This window comes from Nelumbo nucifera, chromosome 2, assembly GCF_055504915.1.
Source record: "Nelumbo nucifera cultivar China Antique chromosome 2, China Antique-T2T, whole genome shotgun sequence".
Lineage (NCBI taxonomy): Eukaryota > Viridiplantae > Streptophyta > Magnoliopsida > Proteales > Nelumbonaceae > Nelumbo > Nelumbo nucifera.
Window position 1 is genome coordinate 3,864,372 of NC_142650.1, and position 19,931 is coordinate 3,884,302.

The following is a 19,931-nucleotide window of genomic DNA, read 5'->3' on the forward strand; positions in this document are numbered from 1 at the left end:
AATATGGCTGTTCCCTCGTGTCAAGTGATATGAACTCTAATTCGGAAAGTTACTCGTCAAGGCCAAGCTGATGTGGTTTTGCAAGAGAGAATATTAGAGTGCCTAGGTTGTCTTTTATTCAGGGAGGGCACTCCGATGCTTAAGTCAATAAGTGTTTAGAGAATTCTTGAGAGAATGAAAGAGCTTGAAAGTGTATTATTGCATTTATCTTCTCAAGTAGAAACAAGTGCTTTATATAGGTTTCGATGGTCAAAGCCCATTTACAACGGGTCTCACCATTTTGTGGAACCGTTTTCGCTTAGTTGGGCGCATTAACACACTAGTTACAGGATCTGTGTGGAGGTTACGAACTGCCCGAATAAATCTGAGGTGTGCGATGCGGTAGGCTGGTCTAAAGATCGAGGTATACATGCTCCGGAGATCTCGGGCTGATAGCATATTGTCGGTCCAAATCAGCGTGTTCTCCTCATAGGTCGCCGTTGACTCCTATAGCTCGGTTAGTCTCTGAGGCAGGTTGCCATGAATGAGGAGCCTATTAGTTTGTCTTGGCCGAAGTGGAGGTCGGCTTAAGCAAGGTGTTTCAGATTAACTTGCCAAGCTAGTTTGTTTACTCAGTACCAAGATATTACTCAAAGGCTATGTGTCACAGATCATTAAGAGGACCAAATTACCCCTCATCATTAAGGATAAAAGGAAACTTACTCCTATTCATTTTTAGCTAGTCTTCTCTACAATTTAGAACCATATAAAACAGTCCTCTATAAAAAAAAAAAAAAAAAAACATATAAAACAGTCTTCTTTAAAAAAAACCATATAAAACAGTGCTTATTAAAAGTAACAATTTGATCAAATTGTGTAAATATAAAAAAGGTATTACAGATTTTTTATTTTTTGGGGGTGGGGGTTGAATATGATAAAAGCCGATTTGAGAGATGCTTTCTGTCAATACTCAATAGGTGCTTGTATTTGGGTATTAATGCCTATGGGAAATGCAGGCAGGTTCTCCTCGAAATAGATTGACCAACACTGCCTTCTTTATTCAGATTCTGAGTAAATGAGACAGGAACAAGGCAAAGTCCTTTGCTGCGCAGGTCCCCTTTCTTTTCTTCAAAGCCCTAAATGGAAAATAAACAAATTAAGGGGAAAAAAAAAAGGAGAGACAGGGTGAGAAAGGAGTTTTTATGGAAGCTTTTAGCTTTGTGCAATTGATAGATGGTTTTGCCGACAGTAACACTACTTGAACTCAATCAGATTAATTTCAAGTTTTTTATGAGTTATGACAGTTTTTTAATAATTAATATATGAATTCAGTTCCATTTTTAGACAAGATGAGCATGCCAATTCTGAATTGAAATGATCAAAGCATGCTCGGTTGCCAGAGAATAATACAGTTGTTACTGAAGGGTGTTTTCGTCACTTTATATAACTATGAGATGATGAATATTAATACCATTAGGTCTAGGGATGCAAGTCAGGCAGATGGGCCGGGTATTTGTCAACCTAGGCCCAATCTTAAGATTTGGGCCTAAGACCTGAATCCAAGGTCAAGTTTGATTTTTTTTTTTTTAATATGGCCTAATTTGCATTAAAATTTAATGTATCAGGATTGGATTTGGGCTTGGATTTGTCAATGAATCTATTGTAAAATAGCCTGATTTGAGTTAGATTTGAGCCAAACCCAAAGTATTAGAGCAAGTCCGATAAAAAATCCAAGCTTGTGTGCAATTGTAATTAGGATTAGACGTGGCTGTGAAACCAATGATAGTATCATATACCAGTGATTGATACACGACTCTGTGAAACAGTTTGTGGGCCGCATGTATTTCATGACTGGTGCAGAGTACGTGTTACCACTGGTTTTACAGCCGGTGAACAGCCATTGCAGTTGGTCTGCCAATACATGTACATGCACCAGAAAATAGCTGTATGATGCGAGCAGATATTTGACCAACCAACCCTTCTGTGTCTCCCTGTCTGATGACTCATTGATTATTGATTGGTTATAAGATACTTTTGGGTATCATTGTGTGTGTGTTTTGGAAAATTCCCATTAAATATCCTCTGATTCAAGGCTAGTGTCACTTTGGTCCTGGAATTTTAAAATAGATAATTTAATATCTCAACTTTCAAAAAGTGTTAATTTAATATTTATCGTTAATAATTCTGTTAAACAGCTGTTAAGTGACATTTAAAAAGATACAAATGGGTTGAGTGTCATCTAATTCTTTTTATCAATCATCCAAACGTTAACAAAGAATGAACAATCCCAAGTCCTTGTCTTTTCTATTCAAGAAAATTGAGGTTACCTAGATTATTTATATTTTATCAATATTTGGATAATTGATAAAGAAATTAGATAATACTTGAATGCCATTTGTATCTTTTTAAATATTAGTTAAAGACTGATTAACGACAAGTATTAAATTAGTAAATTTTGAAAATTCCGATACTGAATTATTGTATTTTAAAGTTTGAAGATAAAAGTGACACTAAACCTAAAATACAGAGTTCTAATTGTTATTTGGTTGATGCACGTGATCTAATTCTTACCTGGGGAAGAAGAGGTCCGGCGCTGAAGTATGGGATAGTTAACGTCTGAAACAAAAGAACATACGTCATACTCATATTGCCAATCAGATCAATGAACATTATTAAGCTGAAGTTTCCCTCTTTTGAAGCGATGAGGGAGTTTCTAGTAAACAGTGGAAGTTAACTGGAGAAAGGTAGGAGTTGGAAATAAACAGAGGCATATCAGTAGATGTGATGTCATACATAAATCTGTTCATGCAAGAGCTTGATGTAAACAGAGGCCTCTTGAAGCACTGAAGCGGTGTCCGTCTGCAACCAACCAACAAATTCCACATGTAGTTACTAAAATGTGAAACCGAATATTTGCTCTTCCCGGAAAGTAAAATAAGAAAAGTCAAACATAAGATGGTTTTCATTGGTATACACCTTGCCAAAGGGAGAAACCAGCTTTTGAAGAGCTGTTACTCTGTCTCCTAGCTTTTGGGTCCTCCTCACTGCTGGCAGCTGCTCACGGCCGGGAGAAGAGAGAGTTTGTAAATGACAAAACAGTTAAATAAGTACTTTGTAATTTGGACTCAACGTATGAAAAAAAAAAAGAAAAGAAAATAAATTTTTTTATTTACATACTTGTTGTTGAGTATCTGATCGTAGTAGTTCTTCAGGAGTTTGATAATTGCGATGTTGCGGGTACTCCAGGCACACGGCCTTCTTTCTCTTGACATCTTTCTCAGCTGCGCTGTTGTTGTTGATTCCTCCACCGACCGTAAGAGTCCGTTTTCTCTCGTTCGGTACGAGCTCTTGATGAAAATTCTGTGACAGAGTAGGGAATAAACCATATCAGTATGAACAGTGCAGTTTTCACAGCAGCGGCAGCAACAGCAGGAGGAGGCGACAGTTTTGTCAATTTCCCTTTAAAAGTTAGAGGAATGGTGAATTCAGATGGAATTTTCTTTCTTTGCTAAGCTTTAATTACTTGCAAGATCAGGGAGAGGAATAACTTACCAATTCAGTGTATGAAACCGGAAGCCTCTGTTGAGAGGTGGTATTCTCGTGCAGGGAAGCGGTAGTGCTCAGAAAAACTGCTCTTAAATGGAAACAAGAACAAGAAAAGAAGAAAAAATAATAAATGCGTAATAGATCAGATAAATGCATTTCATTTATCATGTTCATGATCACATGGACAAAAGCCAAAATCATATGGAGATCGGAATTGGATTCTCATCATCAAGATTTCAAATTTAGGGAGGGATTATTCTTGATTCTTCAGATCAACCTGGGAGGTAGCTGCTGATACTGCTGCTATCATTAGGGGTCTGGGGCATCTCTATCGTTGAAAGTGGATCGAAGCATCCAAAATGATGATCGTTGGAGACCTGCGAATCTGCAAAAGATCTACTGCTGCATCACAGAAACTCGTGTTAACAAGAAGCATTAATAATAATAAGAATCGGTCAAATTAGTTTTCTTTTTATCTTCAATGGTCAACACCCTCGTCCCATGTAGAGGTTGCTGCCTAGAGTAGAGTCTATCAATACTTCATCTGATCCTACGGTGGATGGGTCATGGGATCGAGGATACCCGATTTAATCTAAATGCTCTTTTGTGGGCCACCTCATTACTTAATTGTGCGACCCGGAATGATTGGCAAGTGTAAAGAGCGAATAACTCAACTTGCATTAATAATGATAAATAAAATAATAACAACATATGTTTCAGAAATCAAATCACACGGAAGAGAAGCTTAAACGTATTGAGAGAAATCACATACAATCTACCGCGCTGCATCGAGACGTTGGAGGTGGATGGCATCTGGAGTTCGTCGACTCGTTGCTAAACCTACTTACTACATATAAAAATAAAAAATAAAGCGCAACTTAAAGGTAGTTTATAGTTACAAAAAGAACTTTGATATTAGGGTTTTAAAATACCGAAGCTGCAAAGGTGTGAAGAGAAGAATGGAAAAATGGCGTTATCTCATTCACGAAAAAAACTTGAGACTGTCTTTGTGATTGTGGCTTCTCTGTTTTCAGTCTCCTGCATGCATACAATGAAGATAAAACTTCTACTATATAAATTAAAATTCTCAGACATAGAGAGAACACAAGGTTACTACTGTTCAAACCAAGAACCATAAATATCAGCAAGTCGAATTTAAGGAACCGAATTCGAAAACAAAAAGGCCGCGGGATCAGAGATTATAGCTAGGCACTACAGCACTAGCTTAGGACGACAGGAGCACTGTTTCTTGTATCACTCGACGTGCATAAAGCATAAAACAAATAGGACGTTGTGTGCACTGGATTCGACAATAAGCGATTTGGGAAGAATAAAAGAAGAAATTAATAGAATTACGTATAAACAAAAACGTTTGACGTAAAATTTCCTTCGAGTCGAATCCAGAAATAATAAAAATAGTAATAATCAAATTGATGAAGTTTGGGGAAGAAAATAAAAGGAATGTAGAGCGGCTAGCTTTCCGAACCCTACCGCGATAAAAGCCTGTATATACTCGAGAAAGCTCCAACATTGTTCATCTAACTTCTCTCCCTTTAACCTCTGCTCTGTAGGGAAGAAGAGAAGAGATGAAGAAAGCTACTCTCACTCTCCAGCTCAGCTAATGCCGGGATGGGGTGATTGGGTTGCAGTAACCAGCAAGAGATCGATGCTCTTTCTTTCTTAAGCAGTTAAGCTTATTGATCGCAGTTTGAGTGCATGAATGACTCATTTCTGTTCTGAGGAGCTTTCTGTTCACGAGGTCATTGAATGCAACAAGATGGAAATGGAACGGCGTTGTGAGCAGATGAAGTAAAAGTGTAAGAGAAAGGCGGCTATTCTTATTTCATACTTGGTGGTCTTTGCATTACTAGAAACTCGTCCGTTTGATTTCGCTTTCATCCTTCCCATTTCCAGTTTTCACTCAATATCAAATTAAACACTAACTAAATTTTATTTTATAAATTTCAAATAAATTAGTAAACTAAGAATTCTCTCCACGCATTTTCTTATCTACTATTAGTCTCTTTGTTAATTGAGAAACAAAGAAAATGGAGATATTATTAATTAAGAGAGAGAGAGAGAGAGAGATTTTCTTCCTCGCCTGTACTTTTAATTAGGAAATCAAGATTCCTTTCTTAAGATATAAGAACAGTGGGAGGCTGTAAACACAGTTATTGTCCCAGTTCCCATATGATGAATTGGATCCATTTACTTATAGCTGGCTTTGAATGTTGTATGTTTACTAAATAGTCCTAGATTCAAAGTATCATAGAATATTTTTAAATAATTTTATAAATAATAGATAATATCTAAGGGTCCGTTTGGTTTGCAGCTGGAATCGGAATCGGAATCGGAATCGGAATCGGAATGCTCCATTCTTGGAATCTGTTTGGTTCAGTCAGGAATCGGAATTCCTATTCAACTAAAAGCTGGAATCGGAATCAGCCAAAGTTTCTAATTCAGCCCCTGTTAAAAGAACCTCAAAAACTGGTTTTCCACAGTTTGGAGACGCTGCCAAAGCTAATGAATTCATGTCTTCTATAGTCAAAATTGATCAGGGAGGTCTGTCCGAGGAGCTTTCCTGTAAGAAACAATTTATGCACTCATATTCTAGTTGTCCAATGCTGGACTAACTTGCCTAGGCCTACTAGTATGGATTTCATTATGTAAAAGGTGTTATCTATTTTCCTCTCATATTTAAAAGCTTCCATCCTTATTTTCTATTTGTAATTTTTTATGCATTGATCAAAGACAAGAATGCCAATCTTCAAAAGGAGGTAAAATGGTAAAGAGCCACCTAACATATATCTTGTTTCCATAAATATGTTGTGAAGAACAAAAAGTATGTTGTTGAATTTTGAAGAATGTTACCCCAGACAACTCTGCTAACTGTGTGTCCTCAATCTTGAACGGACTTGACTTTGAGCTTGGTTTGGGCTCAGACCTTAGGCCCAGGTTGGACCTAAATTGAACTTAAATCCAACCCAACCCACCCAACCAGCACTCCTACCCAAACCACAATTTCCAAGCAATAATTGGATCCTATGTTAGTCAACTTAGTCCAACCACCTCTTGATTTTCAAATCTAAACCTTAAACCCTAAATTCCTAAACCCCAACCCCAAACCCTTAAACCCTAAAATTGGTGCATAAAATGGTTTTGGTAAGGTGAATGTTCTCCAAATGGGTAGGAACATACCAAATAAACTTATAAACTTATAACCAATAAATGGGTATCATAAAAGTGGTAGATCAGGTGGTATTAAAGTCCAAGTATCATGTCTTTCTGATAACATATATTTTCGCATATATAAAATGTTATATATTTTCCCAATCTGTGATCAACCCTAACACTTTGTTTGGTTTGAAGGAAAAAGTAAGAAAATGAAGGAAAAGATAGGAAAACCTTTACAAACTTTGTATAGGTTTCCCTTCCTTTCCCTACCTTTTCTTTCAAGCCAAACATAGCCTAAGAGAAGGTGACCGAATGATTTAGATTAAGAAGTTTTATGAGTTGAAATTGACCGAATGATTATCCCCTATTTAATTTTGTTAACCGTAATAATGGTTAAACCCCTCCCTTAAACCCCCTAGATTTTTTGAAAAAGCCTTAAACCTCCCCTAAAACTTTGACATACCCTTAAAACTTTCCTTGACATTTGGGAATAAAGGAACTTACAGACCCATACTAATTCCTCCTAGTAGGTTTTTTCTAATTCTGATTTTACCCTTAAGTTGTTTATATAATATATGTGTTTGAGTAAAAAAAGGTGCAAGGATATTTTAATTTAGTTTATTTAGTTAAATATTTAAGGGTTTTGGGGGGTTAAAGGGTATTTCGATAAATGTGTTTAAGGGTATTTCAATATATGGGCTAAAGGATATTTTAATATATGTGTTTAAGGGCATTTCAATCATCAAACATTGGATGATTTTACAAAAGGGCAGAAGTTTGGCATTATAATATGTTTAAAGTTTAAAACAATGAAATCATTAGTTGCTGACATGCTGTTAGATTTTTAACGATAAAGTAACAGAAAGGGTATATAAGTACTTTTACCCCTAAAAGTCGAAAGGTTTAAGGGTATGCCCAGGTTGAGGGGAGACTTAAGAGCTTTTCAGAAAACTGATGGAGGTTTAAGGGATTAACCCTTAATATTTTATGCCTCTTGTTTTTTTCCCTAGGCTATGCCTCTGTTCATAACTGCTAAGCCCAGGCTAGGTCCGACCCAACCATGATCACCCCCAAGAGAAGGTGACCGGATGATTTGGATTAAGAAGTTTTACGAGATGAAATTGATCTAAAACATATCATCTCTATTTAATTTTAGTTAATTGCAATTTTATCCATTTTTCTATACCTTCATTTTAGTTTTTCAACCATTATTATGAACTTATGAATAATTTGAAATCTATATTTTAATTATCATCATTAATTGGTCCAAGCATACTCCTTTTTTCCAATATATTAAAATCTAACTATGGCTGAGCCATTTTTACCTTCGGGTCATGGATCACCAGTTCAACCGTCCATGTCGAACAAATTGATTTTGAGGCTAAAATGTTTTTTTTTTGGCAAAAATAATGAATTACCTTGCAACACAGATATCAAAAGTTACCCTATCAATATAAAAATCACCCCAATATAAAAAAGTTATGGCCTATGTGTCAAATGATTTTTTTTACCAAATCAACAATTTTTTTGTCAAAAGTCAGGATTAATGCTTTGATAGCTTGATATATTTTTATTTGAATGCATCACATGGCCACCAAATGGTCAATCTACGTTGGTATGAACAAGGTATTCACAAGGTTCCGAACATTGATACGATCCTATATATATATATATATGTATGTTGTCTGTTTCAAAGATCCTGAAGGGATCAAACCCTAAAAACTTTGGAGCATTTGGCATATGGAAAGCCCACAAATACGATACAAATTGGCTGATACAGGTCTATGCATTGTGAAATTTTAACCCTTGGTTATTTGGTCTTTTTAAGGCTAAATAGTACCCCTTGAATTGTAATTCAGTGAAAGTAAGCAAAATAGGATCTATTCCTAGGTTCCTACAGATGAATACATACATAATCTTATCCTTTCTAGTTTTTCCACTCATCTATATTATTTGCATTTTTGCCAAATAAGATTCCAACACAACCATAATCTTATCCTTTCTAGTTTTTCCATTCATCTATCTTATTTGCATTTCTGCCAAATAAGAATCCAACACAACCAATATTATGCAATATAGGGATGCAAGAGTTCAGCTTCAGTCAGTGCAACACCCTTTGAAAAAGCTTTTACAACTTGCATTGGGTTTTTCCGGTTCAGTTTTTTGTTATTTTGGTTTAATTTTTCAATTTTACAATATTTCAGTTTCTATTTTCAGGTTTGGGAATTCGATTAACCAAAAAAACCAAATCAACCGAACATTATTCTCTCTCTCTCTCTTATATATATATAATTGAAATTGAATTTTAACTGAAATAACTGAAAACCAAACCAAAAATTTCAGTTTCAGTTATTTTGGTTTTTCAATATTTCAGTTTCATTTTGGTTTTCCATTTAAAATTTCAGTTCGTTTTTTAACTGAATAAACCGTTTGCTCACCCCTAATTGGACCAAGCTTTGGTTGCTCAAAGGTCTGTCTTAGATCTCCATGGTCTATTCCAGTTTATGATCCTTTAAAGCCGTGGAAAAATACAGACAGCATTCATTATCAGAATAAAATAAATGCTAAAAAGTTAGCATTTAGAAACCAACAGCAACCTCAGTTTGACGTTGCAAACGAGCTAATATGGAAGCTAACCTACAACCTATTTTACAGATCTCGATACTAAAAAAGAGAAGTAGAGAACATCTTCTAGTTGATAGAAATCAACATAACAAGGCCTTTTCTTAACCTAAAAGAGAAGCAATATGCATAAACAGTCGACTAATTGCATAACAGCCGGGGAGTGAACCTCGCCCACACCGTTACTAACCATTAACCAATAAATCATCCTGCGATTTTATTAAAAGAGAAAACGGCTGAAAATCTAAATTCCTACCCCCATCATATACCAACCAGTTTGCACAATTTCAGACAAGGACTATACATTTAAATTGAAGATTCACCAAAAAATTAATAAGGCATATTGGGATACCATTGCCAAGCACAATATTTTAAATTCTCTTCCCCTTTTTTTTCATTTCCTTTTCCTTCCATCTGTCCTGAATAAGAGATAGTACAGGTGGTTCTGCAATTGCAACGACAATTCATATTTGAAGTTTATACTTATCAGATGATGGTGGGTAAAATCCTACCTCGGGAGCCATATCGGAGAGGTACAACTAAAAAGCACATATGAATCACCGAATCAATCACAAATCTTCAAATACTGAAGGTATATATGAATGCATAACAAGGCTTCTTAGCTGTCCAACCCATGCCAGCCTCCAGAATCCGTGTCCCCACCTAAAACCTGGAATTTAAGGAAAGAAGAAGAGCCAAGGCTGTGAACATGAATTAACTGTTTGGCAGGAAAACAGAATACACAGCATAATTGCAAGCATCAACTCTCTGACATTAATGTGTATGTTAAGTGGTGTGTGTACACGAGAGAGAGTAAAAAGAGTTGTATTGGGGATTTATGTAACTCATTGAAACCAAATCACTAAGGCATATACTCACTGGGTGCCATAGTCGTCTAAATTAACCACTCAACATGTTAGGCTACCTTGATATTTTTGAATTGTAAGATAGTAGACCCTAGCGGCAAACTCTATTTTTCATATGATAGTGGATTGTTAATGTGACATTTGAGTAGCAATACCAGGATGCACTCACTAGATAATTTGGTTTTTCATCTGATTAATAGCATGCCTACATTTTATTAGAGGATCACAAGTGTTGTGATCATGTGAACATATTGAAACCAAACCACTCAGAAGAGTACTCAATAGGTGATTTGGTTGATAGCATGCCGTGTTTTATTGGAGGGTCAAAAGAAAGTGGTGTGACTATGTGTAGCCATTGCCCCACATCTTAATTGTGAAAGAAATTTTACAGAATAGAGGGACTGAGACTCTATTTTTGTCCTAGGAAAAGAAGAAAATGATGATGATGAAAATAATCAATATGTTTTGATTGGATAAAAATTTGAGTTCTTCCATGCTTATCAGTTCCAGTTTTCAAGTCTTTGAGGTTAAAAGCAATATACATGTTGATTGAACCTTAACAGATGAGAAAAATGATAAAAGGAAACCAGTATTTTAACTTAAACTAAATAATTTAATTTAATAAAGTCTATTTTATTATTGTAATCTCAAAATGTTATGAATATAAAAGTATCAAAGAGCTGTGTAAAAAAAATATCTTGGTGATTAAGCATGGTGGCCCTCCATGAGCACCTTATCACCTAAGCACTTGCCTAGGCTTCGCCTTGACAACTATGAGTGGGTGATTCTCTAAGAGCTAAAAGTATGGGCCCTCCTTCAACATATTGAAGTGGAGGGGGGCTCGAAGTTGCTGATAGAGTGGCTAGATGTCTTTCAGGAGAAAATGGGTACATGTTAGATGAGTTACAAGATCAGCTAATGGTTTGGCAGTCGTTAGCCAATTGAGGGATAAACAGGGATGAATTATTTAGGTTTCAGATGAATTATAATAGCAAAATCCATCTTAGGTTTAGTCGGCCTTGGCGGTAGACTAACCCTCAGTAAAGCTACTCTCCCAAATCTCCCTATCTATTTCATCTCCTTCTTTAAAGTTCCAGGCTTCCAGTAAAGATCAGAAATAGATTGGAAAAAAATCGAAAGGGACTTCCTTTGGGAGGGAGGAGAGAAGGGCTGCCACCTTGTAAACTGGAAAACGGTGTGTAAGGCCAAGAAAGATGGTGGGATAGGGTTGGGTCACATCTCCGAAAGAAATCAGGCTCTCTTGGGGAAGTGGCTTTGGAGATTCAAAACAGAACAAAACTCTCTATGGGCCTCTGTAATCTGCAGCAAATATGGCAGAAGCAGTTGGGGATGGGGCAACTCTCTCCCTTTACCGACTCATTCCTCATGAAATCCTTGGAAAGGTACCCTTCATCCTTTTGATTCCTTCTCTCCCCTTATTAGATTGAAAGTCGGAAAAGGAAATACTATTAAATTCTGGACAGACCTTTGGTGGGGAAGCACTCCCTTCTGTGAAGCCTTTCCCTCTCTCTTTAGGCTAGTGCGTGATAAGCATGCTCTAATTTCTGGAACCTTGATAAAGAGATTCAGAAAGTCTTTCTTTAACCTCAATTTTCGCAAAGAGCTAAGAGATTCTGAACTTTCGGAAATCACCTCCTTACTCTCCTTGCTCTCAGTCTCTCACTCCACTGAAGACAAGCTTATTTGGTCTTTAACCCCTCAAGGCTCCTTCACTACCTCTTCTTTCTTTCATTTTTTTTATGAAAATGCACCCTCAACCTCTTCTTTCTTTCAACACCTACCCACAAACCCACCCCCTCTCCTTTTCCGAGCAAAAAGATTTAACCCCTCAAGGTTTCTTGCTCAAAGCTGAATGCTTGTGACAATCTCCAAAAGAAGTTTCAAGGTCATCGTTTTGTCTCTCCTAATATCTGTTTGATGTGCTACAAGGATGGTGAATCTATCAGTCACCTATTTTTTAATTGTGTGGTGGCCAGAAATCTTTGGAAGTTCTTTCTAGATTCCTCGCTGGAGGCAAGGTCAGTTGACTCCCCCTAATTCTGTTATAGTGTTTATCAATTCTTGGCAAGGGCTAAAGATGATTTTGGGCAAGAGAGGAAGCTGTTTCTGGAAAGCAATTGTTCATGCTGTCATGTGGAATATCTGGGAAGAAAGAAATAGGAGATTATTTGGGAGAGCTACTCCTCCTTGGAGGTTCTTCAAGATCGCATTCTAGCCAACATTAGCAGCTGGATGGTGAATAGAAAAATCTTCGAGGGTATCAGTCGGAATGGCATACATAGTAACTTCCCTGCTCTACTAACAACCTCTCCTTTTCCCCCTCAACCTCCTCTTATAATCACCCCAAGACAAGACGGTAAATTTCTTCTAAACTTAGATGGCAGTTTTAGGAGAGCCACTGAGGACAGATCAAAGGATGGAATTGGAGGTCTGATTCGAAGAGCAAATGGAGATTTGATTTGGGCCTATGGCGGCCCAGCCAAGGCAGAAGATGCATCTGATGCAGAGGCAAGGGCCCTCTTGGAAGGCTTCAGAATTGCCAAATCACAGAAGCTCAGCTGCATTGCAGTGGAAGGTGATTCGAAAAATGTTATTAACTGGGCATCAGGACAGATTCGAGACCCGTGGAAGCTATCCCATCTGTTGTTAGAAATCAGGGAGCTTGCCTCTTATTTACACTGCAGTTTTAGATGAATTCCTAGAGAATTAAATCATGTGGCTGATAATTTAGCTAAATCTGGGCTGGGAAGGGATTTTTTGTATAGCTCCAATATGCTGCCTTCCTTGAGGGCTGTCTCTTTGCTTTTGTTGTGCTTAAAAGGCTTGTACATCCTCTCATGTACACCCCCCCCCCCGTTTTTGACTACTTAATGATTTCAGCTATCTTCTCTCAAAAAAAAAAAAAAACTTAGGTTTCAGGTTCCCTAATCTAGGGGCTGAACCTGTTTAATTCTTATTCCAATTAATCTATTGAAAGTTACCGTTTCCTTAAAAAACATGCAGGTGTACAAGAGCACAACATAATGAATTGCTATATATTGGAAAGCTTGTGCCTCTTGCTCTTCGTTTTATATTACAAAATAGATTTAATAGCAATGATGATAATGATGATGAAGCTAAGTGCATGAGGCTTGAAAACTTGCACACATAAAGGTAAAAGGAATATGTCAAAATAAACTTAAGGAAGCATGGCTGGTCTAGTAAAAACTAATCTCCAAACCTGAAGGGACAAGCGTGCCTATTTAAAATAAGAACACTGGATTGGTCATATCTCATTTTTAATCATGGAGCATCCCTAGTGAAAAGACACAAAGCATCCCTGCTTCTAAGGATGATATTTAATACATAGAGGTGCTGTAGGATTTACAAAAAGTATTCAGGTCATACCAACTTTATCAAAATTTTTATGTATCCAGATTCTTCCTCTTAAATAACATAAACAGGAAAAAAAAAGATTTTGTTATTTAAGCAGTCTGGAGGCAAGTTTGCACATTTGGTGGTGCCATTCCAGAAAACCATTGCCATGGAAGTACCAAACTGAGTCCATGAACAGTATCCACCCAATCTGGCCCATTTGGAGGATGAAATAATTGAAGATAGCTAATATCCAATGCACTCTCAGTACTTTTTTTCCCTTTCCTACTTCTTGTATTTTTTTCCATAAATTGCTATTTTTCTTTTTCAAGTTCAGAGAAAGAATTTTGTCTCTCCTGACATTTGGGAGGTTTGACTCCTCATATCAGTGGTAAAACCAGATTGGCCATGCATAATGGATGGAACCTAAGGATTTACCACTTCCTCTGACTCTTCTATGATATATTTCTTTAAATTATTCTCTATCACATGCATAATGGACAGAACATGAGGATTTACCACTTCCCCTGTCTCTTCCTATGCTATATTTCTTTAAATTATTCTCTATGCTGCCCTTTTATGTGGCAGACCATCAAGAAAGGCATACATATTCTTGTATAGAAACTATAGATAACCTTCCTTTTTGAGGCCATATTACACTGTCTAGGTTTTTTTTGAAAAGTAAAAAAGAAAATTCATTAAAGAAAAAAGAAAGAGTACAAAAGGAAGGTGATGAGTTATCAGCCAATAGATACTAGAAAAGTGCCCTGTCTAGGTAATTTTGTAGAACTTAAAAGGCATCAATGGAATAAAACCACATACAAAAACAAGCTGTCAGAAAGCTCATTATATAAAATAACTATAACACAGCATGAATAAGATTGGTATTTGGTAGGCGTCATTATTAGGAATTAAGAATGTTCTTTTTGCTCCTTCAAGGGGATAAAAAAGAAGAGCTCTTAAGAGAAGGTTTGGCACTCATGCTTCTTCAACCATATCAGCTCCCTAACTAGTGGCTGGAAAGAACCAAAATGGAGGCACAGAAGACCCTTCCAAGAGGAGCAAGTCATGAATCTTAAAAGAAACTTATTATATGACAAGTTACTGGACATTTGCTACCAACAAGGAAAAAGGATATGGTATTAGATTGGACTAAATAGGAGAACTGTCCAATGGGTGGGTGCATCCCTGTTAAACTGATAGACTGTTTAAACAGTTGTATCCTGTATTTCTGTATTTCTGTATTCCTGTATCTTTCCATGTGGTCTCTCTATAGATAGCTCACTTTTAACATTTCCGCACATAGTTGAGTGTCAACATACATGCTTATCCTGACATCAACACTGACAAGTGGACCTGATAGTCCACCATAACTTTTTTTAATGAGCAGAACATGGCTATAAATTAATCAATACTCATTTCATACAGATATACTAGGATTACCTATTTTACCACATTAATTTTTTTACACGCAAACAATGATTGGTTCATGAAGGCCACTCCTCCTGCTGGATTAACCAACCCATTGTACAGAAAGGAAATAGTAGATTTAGATGTAGGACTGCAAAAAGATCAAACCAAATCTTATCCATTGGATCTAGATTGGACTCTGATTGGATTTGGTTATTGATTTAAAACAATAGAATATTACATATCATGAATGAAATTACTTGAAAATAACTTGTATTAGACTTGAACCTATGATTCCTTTTATAAACATACAGCATTCAAGCCAACTTTACTAATAGATAAATACTAATTTGTGTGTGTGCATTCATATTCAAATTCATAAACAGGTTACATTCAAAGAACTTTACTTGTTCATATCAGGTCCAGAATTGGATAAGCAGATTTTTTGCAGTCCTACTTAGATTAATGTTCAAGTTCATACAAACAAAATGAACACACTTTTGTAGAAGTAGAAGAATGTTAAAAGGTTTTAAGAAGACTTTTGAAGAGGCACATATATCAACAAATTGAAAATACTGATTTTGTTTTATACAACCTGTAAAAGATGGTGGTTGCAATGGTGACCAGGTGCAAGTTTTGGCATTTGTAAAAAATGAGAGAAAAAACACTATACCCAGAATCCACAAAATTGACTGGGAGGAGCAACATCAGAACGAGATAAGCAGAAGCAGGGATACACTGAAATGGCAGTGATAGTCATGTCTGGAGCTTACAAGACTCAGTCTTAAGGTTACAAATTGCAAAGGGATTTACTCTTGTCTCTTGCTTACCAACAGAATTCCAGCATGGTGAGTATGATGGAGATCAGTTGAACTAATAGCCATCACATTATGGTATTTCTGCATATAGTAAAATACAGCAAGATGAAAACCAATATGATGCCACTGTTAACAACCAGCAGCACTAACACAGCATAATATCTCTGAAATTTCTGAAATTACTAAAGAAAGAAATGAATACCAACAAAATTGCAGATATCTTTCTCACTGGCTACATGGTTCGTCCATGGACTAAAATTTTGAGTTTGTACTGGGTTCCCAACTAGGAAACAAAGTTTTTACCAATCTGTTTGAAACCTCACTAAAACAAGTATGTTCTCTTAAACAGTGTTTGCACATACCCCAACTTGTATTCTCCTTTTTCCCATTTTTTCTCTATCCTATCTCTAATCCTACTTCATTGAATCATGCATACCTTTCATTTTGGTAACCCTAATCAGAGTGACATCTTGGCATCTCAAAAAATTCTGATGGTAATTTGATCCTTATGTTGAACTAAGCTCGTACTTATAACACATCAAAATATCTTTCAACTCAGGCATCCTAGGCAACCAAATCCATAAACATAAAATATACAGACCATGGAGTGCATGCCCATGGATTCATCATTCATAGAACATTACCAAGATTTTATCACTTATGAATCAGTCTGCTTCTACCAAAGTCAAGACTTCTGGCTAATACTAGAACATACAAGCCTCCAATGTTCTTATAAAAATTGAAGAAAGAAAATGAATAGTAACAATGAGCGCTTACATGGTAAATCTTTGTTATAATCATAAACCTAATCATATCATAAAAATAAAAACTCACTAACAGCAAATAGCAAGGGCCAGGGATGGCAGAAATAGTTAAGAAATAATTATAGAGCTTCTCATGTCTTCATAAGATAAATGTAACACGTCATATCATAAGATACCATTCTCATATTATCAATTAGCATTTAAAGAAAATCAATGTTAAAAGGCATCCAAGGAAACATGGAAATGCATCAGACGTGTGTCAACGTCTAAAGCTATTTTTCCATGTAGACTTAACGCGAAAAGAAAAAAATGAAATGCTTCTATGCAACGCAATAATATATGCTGACAATAATAGTAGCTTTCTTTTTAAGTTGTAACTTACCCTGTGCCAGAGAGGGAGACTATGAACTTAGTCAGAATGCATATAAAGAAAATCCAATTTCAACAGCAGGTAACTATCATGGGCATGTCCAATATCCAGGTTCAAATACAACAATAAATAAGCAGAAAATATTGGCAGTACGTCTGATTTTAAACCTCTGCAAGTTAGGATTAAAGCATTGTCTGATCAAAATATGTCACAAAATATTTCTCGTGTACGAGACCTTGGCATCATGTCTGATCAAAGCTGAACGTCTTGAATAATTAATGACGAAATAGTAAGCATTGTCACCGGGAAATATTAGAAAATGAGAAAAATAAATAAAAGCCAATATAATCTTACCTCGGAGATCCGGTGTTCAAATTCCGACGAAGAATACGACCGCTGACCGAATCTCCACCGTCAATCAATTCCCTCAGCCCCAAAGTCCCAGATTTTTCCTCCTCCTCCCCCTCCTCGTCCTCCTCCTTATCAGCATCGTTATCCTTATCCTTCTTCTCCTCTTCCTTGTTGCTGTGTGCAGTCCGCTTCAAGGGCGCCCTTTCAAAGTAATTCCCGTATATATACTCGGGCGTATAGCCATTCTCCTCATCGAACAACATGATATGGCCGTGCCACTCCCAAACACGATAGTCCGATCCCGTCTCTTCATGGAAACCAACGCAGATGTGGTGGTCGCCAATCGTGACGGCTTGTCCGGAATTAGGCTTTAGGGTTTCGGTCTTGCCACTGAGGATGATGCGGATGATTTCCTTTTCGAGCTTCGATTCCTCTTTGGCGAGCGGGGTCTTGCCTTCATCGGCGTCGTCGTCGTCGTCGTCATTGAAGGAATTGTTGTCGAGCAATAAATCTTCTAAACTTTGAGAGAGATAAGAGTTTGTGTGGAGGTAGGGAGATCGGAGTTGCAATCTGCCCATCAGGCTTTGAAGGAGTAAACTGTCGAAGTTGTTATTGTGAGAAGCCATCTTCTGTGTGTTGTTTTTTGGTTCGGAAGGGAATATGTAGAAATGGAAGTTAGGGAATTGGGGATGAGCGATTCAGAGAGGAGGGTTTTAACGAGGGTTTAGAGCTATGGGCCGATTGTGGCCGGCCTATGGGATATGCATCATATGCGTGGAAGGGAGGGTGGGCACTTTGGGGTTTTTACATGGAGCGGGATTGTGATGCAAACTTGTTTTAGTTTCGCGCTTTCGCCCGTTGGTGGTGGTTACGGTAATCGGAAGAAAAACCGACAACCCGTTCGCGCAAAGGACAAAAAGCTTGGAGAGCGGAGATTATTTTTTACTCGAAGAAAACCGTTCGATACACGGGCTGGTGTTGATTGCATGTTTCTGGTGGGAAGGGAACTTCCAAGTTCCACCCGACCAAACGGAATCTGGGGTGTGGAGACGGGTTTTTGAGATTTAAAACTCGTATAAGTACGGATAAGGTGCGGGTTCTTGGACAAACCCGATCTGTACATATTTAAACCATTGAAAAATATTTTAATTATTAAAATTTTTTACATGCTCAAATTATTTTTATTATTTATTGCATACATGTAACTTATTTTATTAATTTAATTATTTTTTGAGTACCCTTATATTTAAAAAATAGACACATAGGTCTATCTGTTAATTAAACATTATATGATGCCAAAAATACTTTTATCGTGTATTTCTGGTATCATTCTTAGGTAACTAAATGTCTCCCGACGTTCTCACATGGGATAGGAAATAACATATTCAAATTTTCTAACGATGGCATTCTTTAGTGATAGTTTTATTCTGTAGACTTATTTTAAATATACACAATAAGGGTATATTTGACATTATGTAATATTTAACTGATGGAACACTAATAGATGGATCCAACTGTGTATTTTTTAGAGTTCAAAGTACTCAAGTGTTGCAATTGAAATTTTAGGATATCTATTCACTACCCCCAGAGTACAGGGTACCCATCTGTAATTTACCCTTTTTTTATATCGTTTGAAGGGGCTACACAACGGGACTCAACCCCAAGTCTCCACTGTGACCAACAATAAACCTTTAGAATTTCCAAAACTATACCCTAATTCACTATTGTGTTGTCAATTGTGAAGAGGGCTAGTTAAAGTGGAATCACCTTTTATTTACCCATTTGGTGTCCTCATGCCCATCTTTATCTATTTGGTAACCTTTCACTTGAAAAAAAGACACTTGTACACTCACACATGAAGCTCATCTTACCTCCAAGAACATTGAGTCTTGATCATCTAAATTAATAAAAATAAAGGATAAATTATAAAAACTTTAATGAATTTTCAAATTTTCTGACAATTATAAATCCTCTCCCAAGTTCTCATGGGGTATTAATTAAAGAATGCAAAACTTTGCATTTTGTATTATATTGTATGTATTTGTACTATACATACTAGCCGGTATGTATTGATTCTCATATGAGCGAACCCCACCATCTGTTCTCACCACCTTTGAGAAAAGTTTTAATGTTGCTAAAAAAATGTGGTACTATGCCAAGGAGAATTGAATTACAGCCCCTACGGGGCAAAAGCGAATAATCAATTCCCAAAACAAATTTACAATCAGCTAGAGATTTTACCAACATTCTAGCCGGTACTTTCAATCCTACTCCAAATTCAGTAAGTAAATAGCTTACAACTTCTTCAATGATAGAGTTGGCAATTGATCAGGTCTAGTTCAGGAGAAGGTAATCAGAATAATCAATTTTATAAAATAGATACATAACAAAACCAATTATTAATTGTGATAATTGGTATACCAATTAGACTTGACATCTATAATTGCTTATGATATAATATTCTTTTGGTATTTTTGGTGATACCCGTGAATATACCATATGGGCCATTGAATAGCACAGCACCACACTAAAAACCCCCCATTCCCAAAGTCGGTGGTAGAAGGATCCACATCTCTATTGGAATAAACCAACTAATGTACCAACTTAACTACCCCTTAGTTGGCTTATGGTATAAGAATTTGGAACTTCACACTTG

The 19,931-nt window shown here is 36.7% G+C and overlaps 2 protein-coding genes across 3 annotated transcripts; both read right to left on the bottom strand.

Annotated features, from left to right (window-relative positions):
* Positions 1–797: 797 nt before the first annotated feature.
* Positions 798–4,851, bottom strand: LOC109114508 (uncharacterized). The gene is made up of 9 exons (XM_088899128.1): positions 4,458–4,851; positions 4,298–4,372; positions 3,803–3,927; positions 3,532–3,608; positions 3,157–3,339; positions 2,956–3,033; positions 2,773–2,838; positions 2,551–2,595; positions 798–1,115 (listed from the first exon to the last, which is right to left on the bottom strand). Exons 2-9 carry the CDS (start codon positions 4,336–4,338, stop codon positions 981–983), a joined length of 750 nt encoding a protein of 249 aa, XP_088755254.1. The 5' UTR covers positions 4,339–4,372; positions 4,458–4,851; the 3' UTR covers positions 798–980.
* A 4,839-nt stretch (positions 4,852–9,690) lies between these two features.
* LOC104594604 (uncharacterized) lies at positions 9,691–18,035 on the bottom strand. 2 transcript variants are annotated; one of them, XM_010254971.3, is made up of 3 exons: positions 17,279–18,035; positions 15,803–15,871; positions 9,691–9,991 (listed from the first exon to the last, which is right to left on the bottom strand). In XM_010254971.3, exons 1-2 carry the CDS (start codon positions 17,899–17,901, stop codon positions 15,856–15,858), a joined length of 639 nt encoding a protein of 212 aa, XP_010253273.1. In that variant the 5' UTR covers positions 17,902–18,035; the 3' UTR covers positions 9,691–9,991; positions 15,803–15,855. The 2 variants fall into 2 exon arrangements, with proteins under 2 accessions (XP_010253273.1, XP_010253274.1); XM_010254972.3 differs by lacking the exon at positions 15,803–15,871 and having other exon boundaries at positions 17,279–18,033.
* Between the last annotated feature and the right edge of the window lie 1,896 nt (positions 18,036–19,931).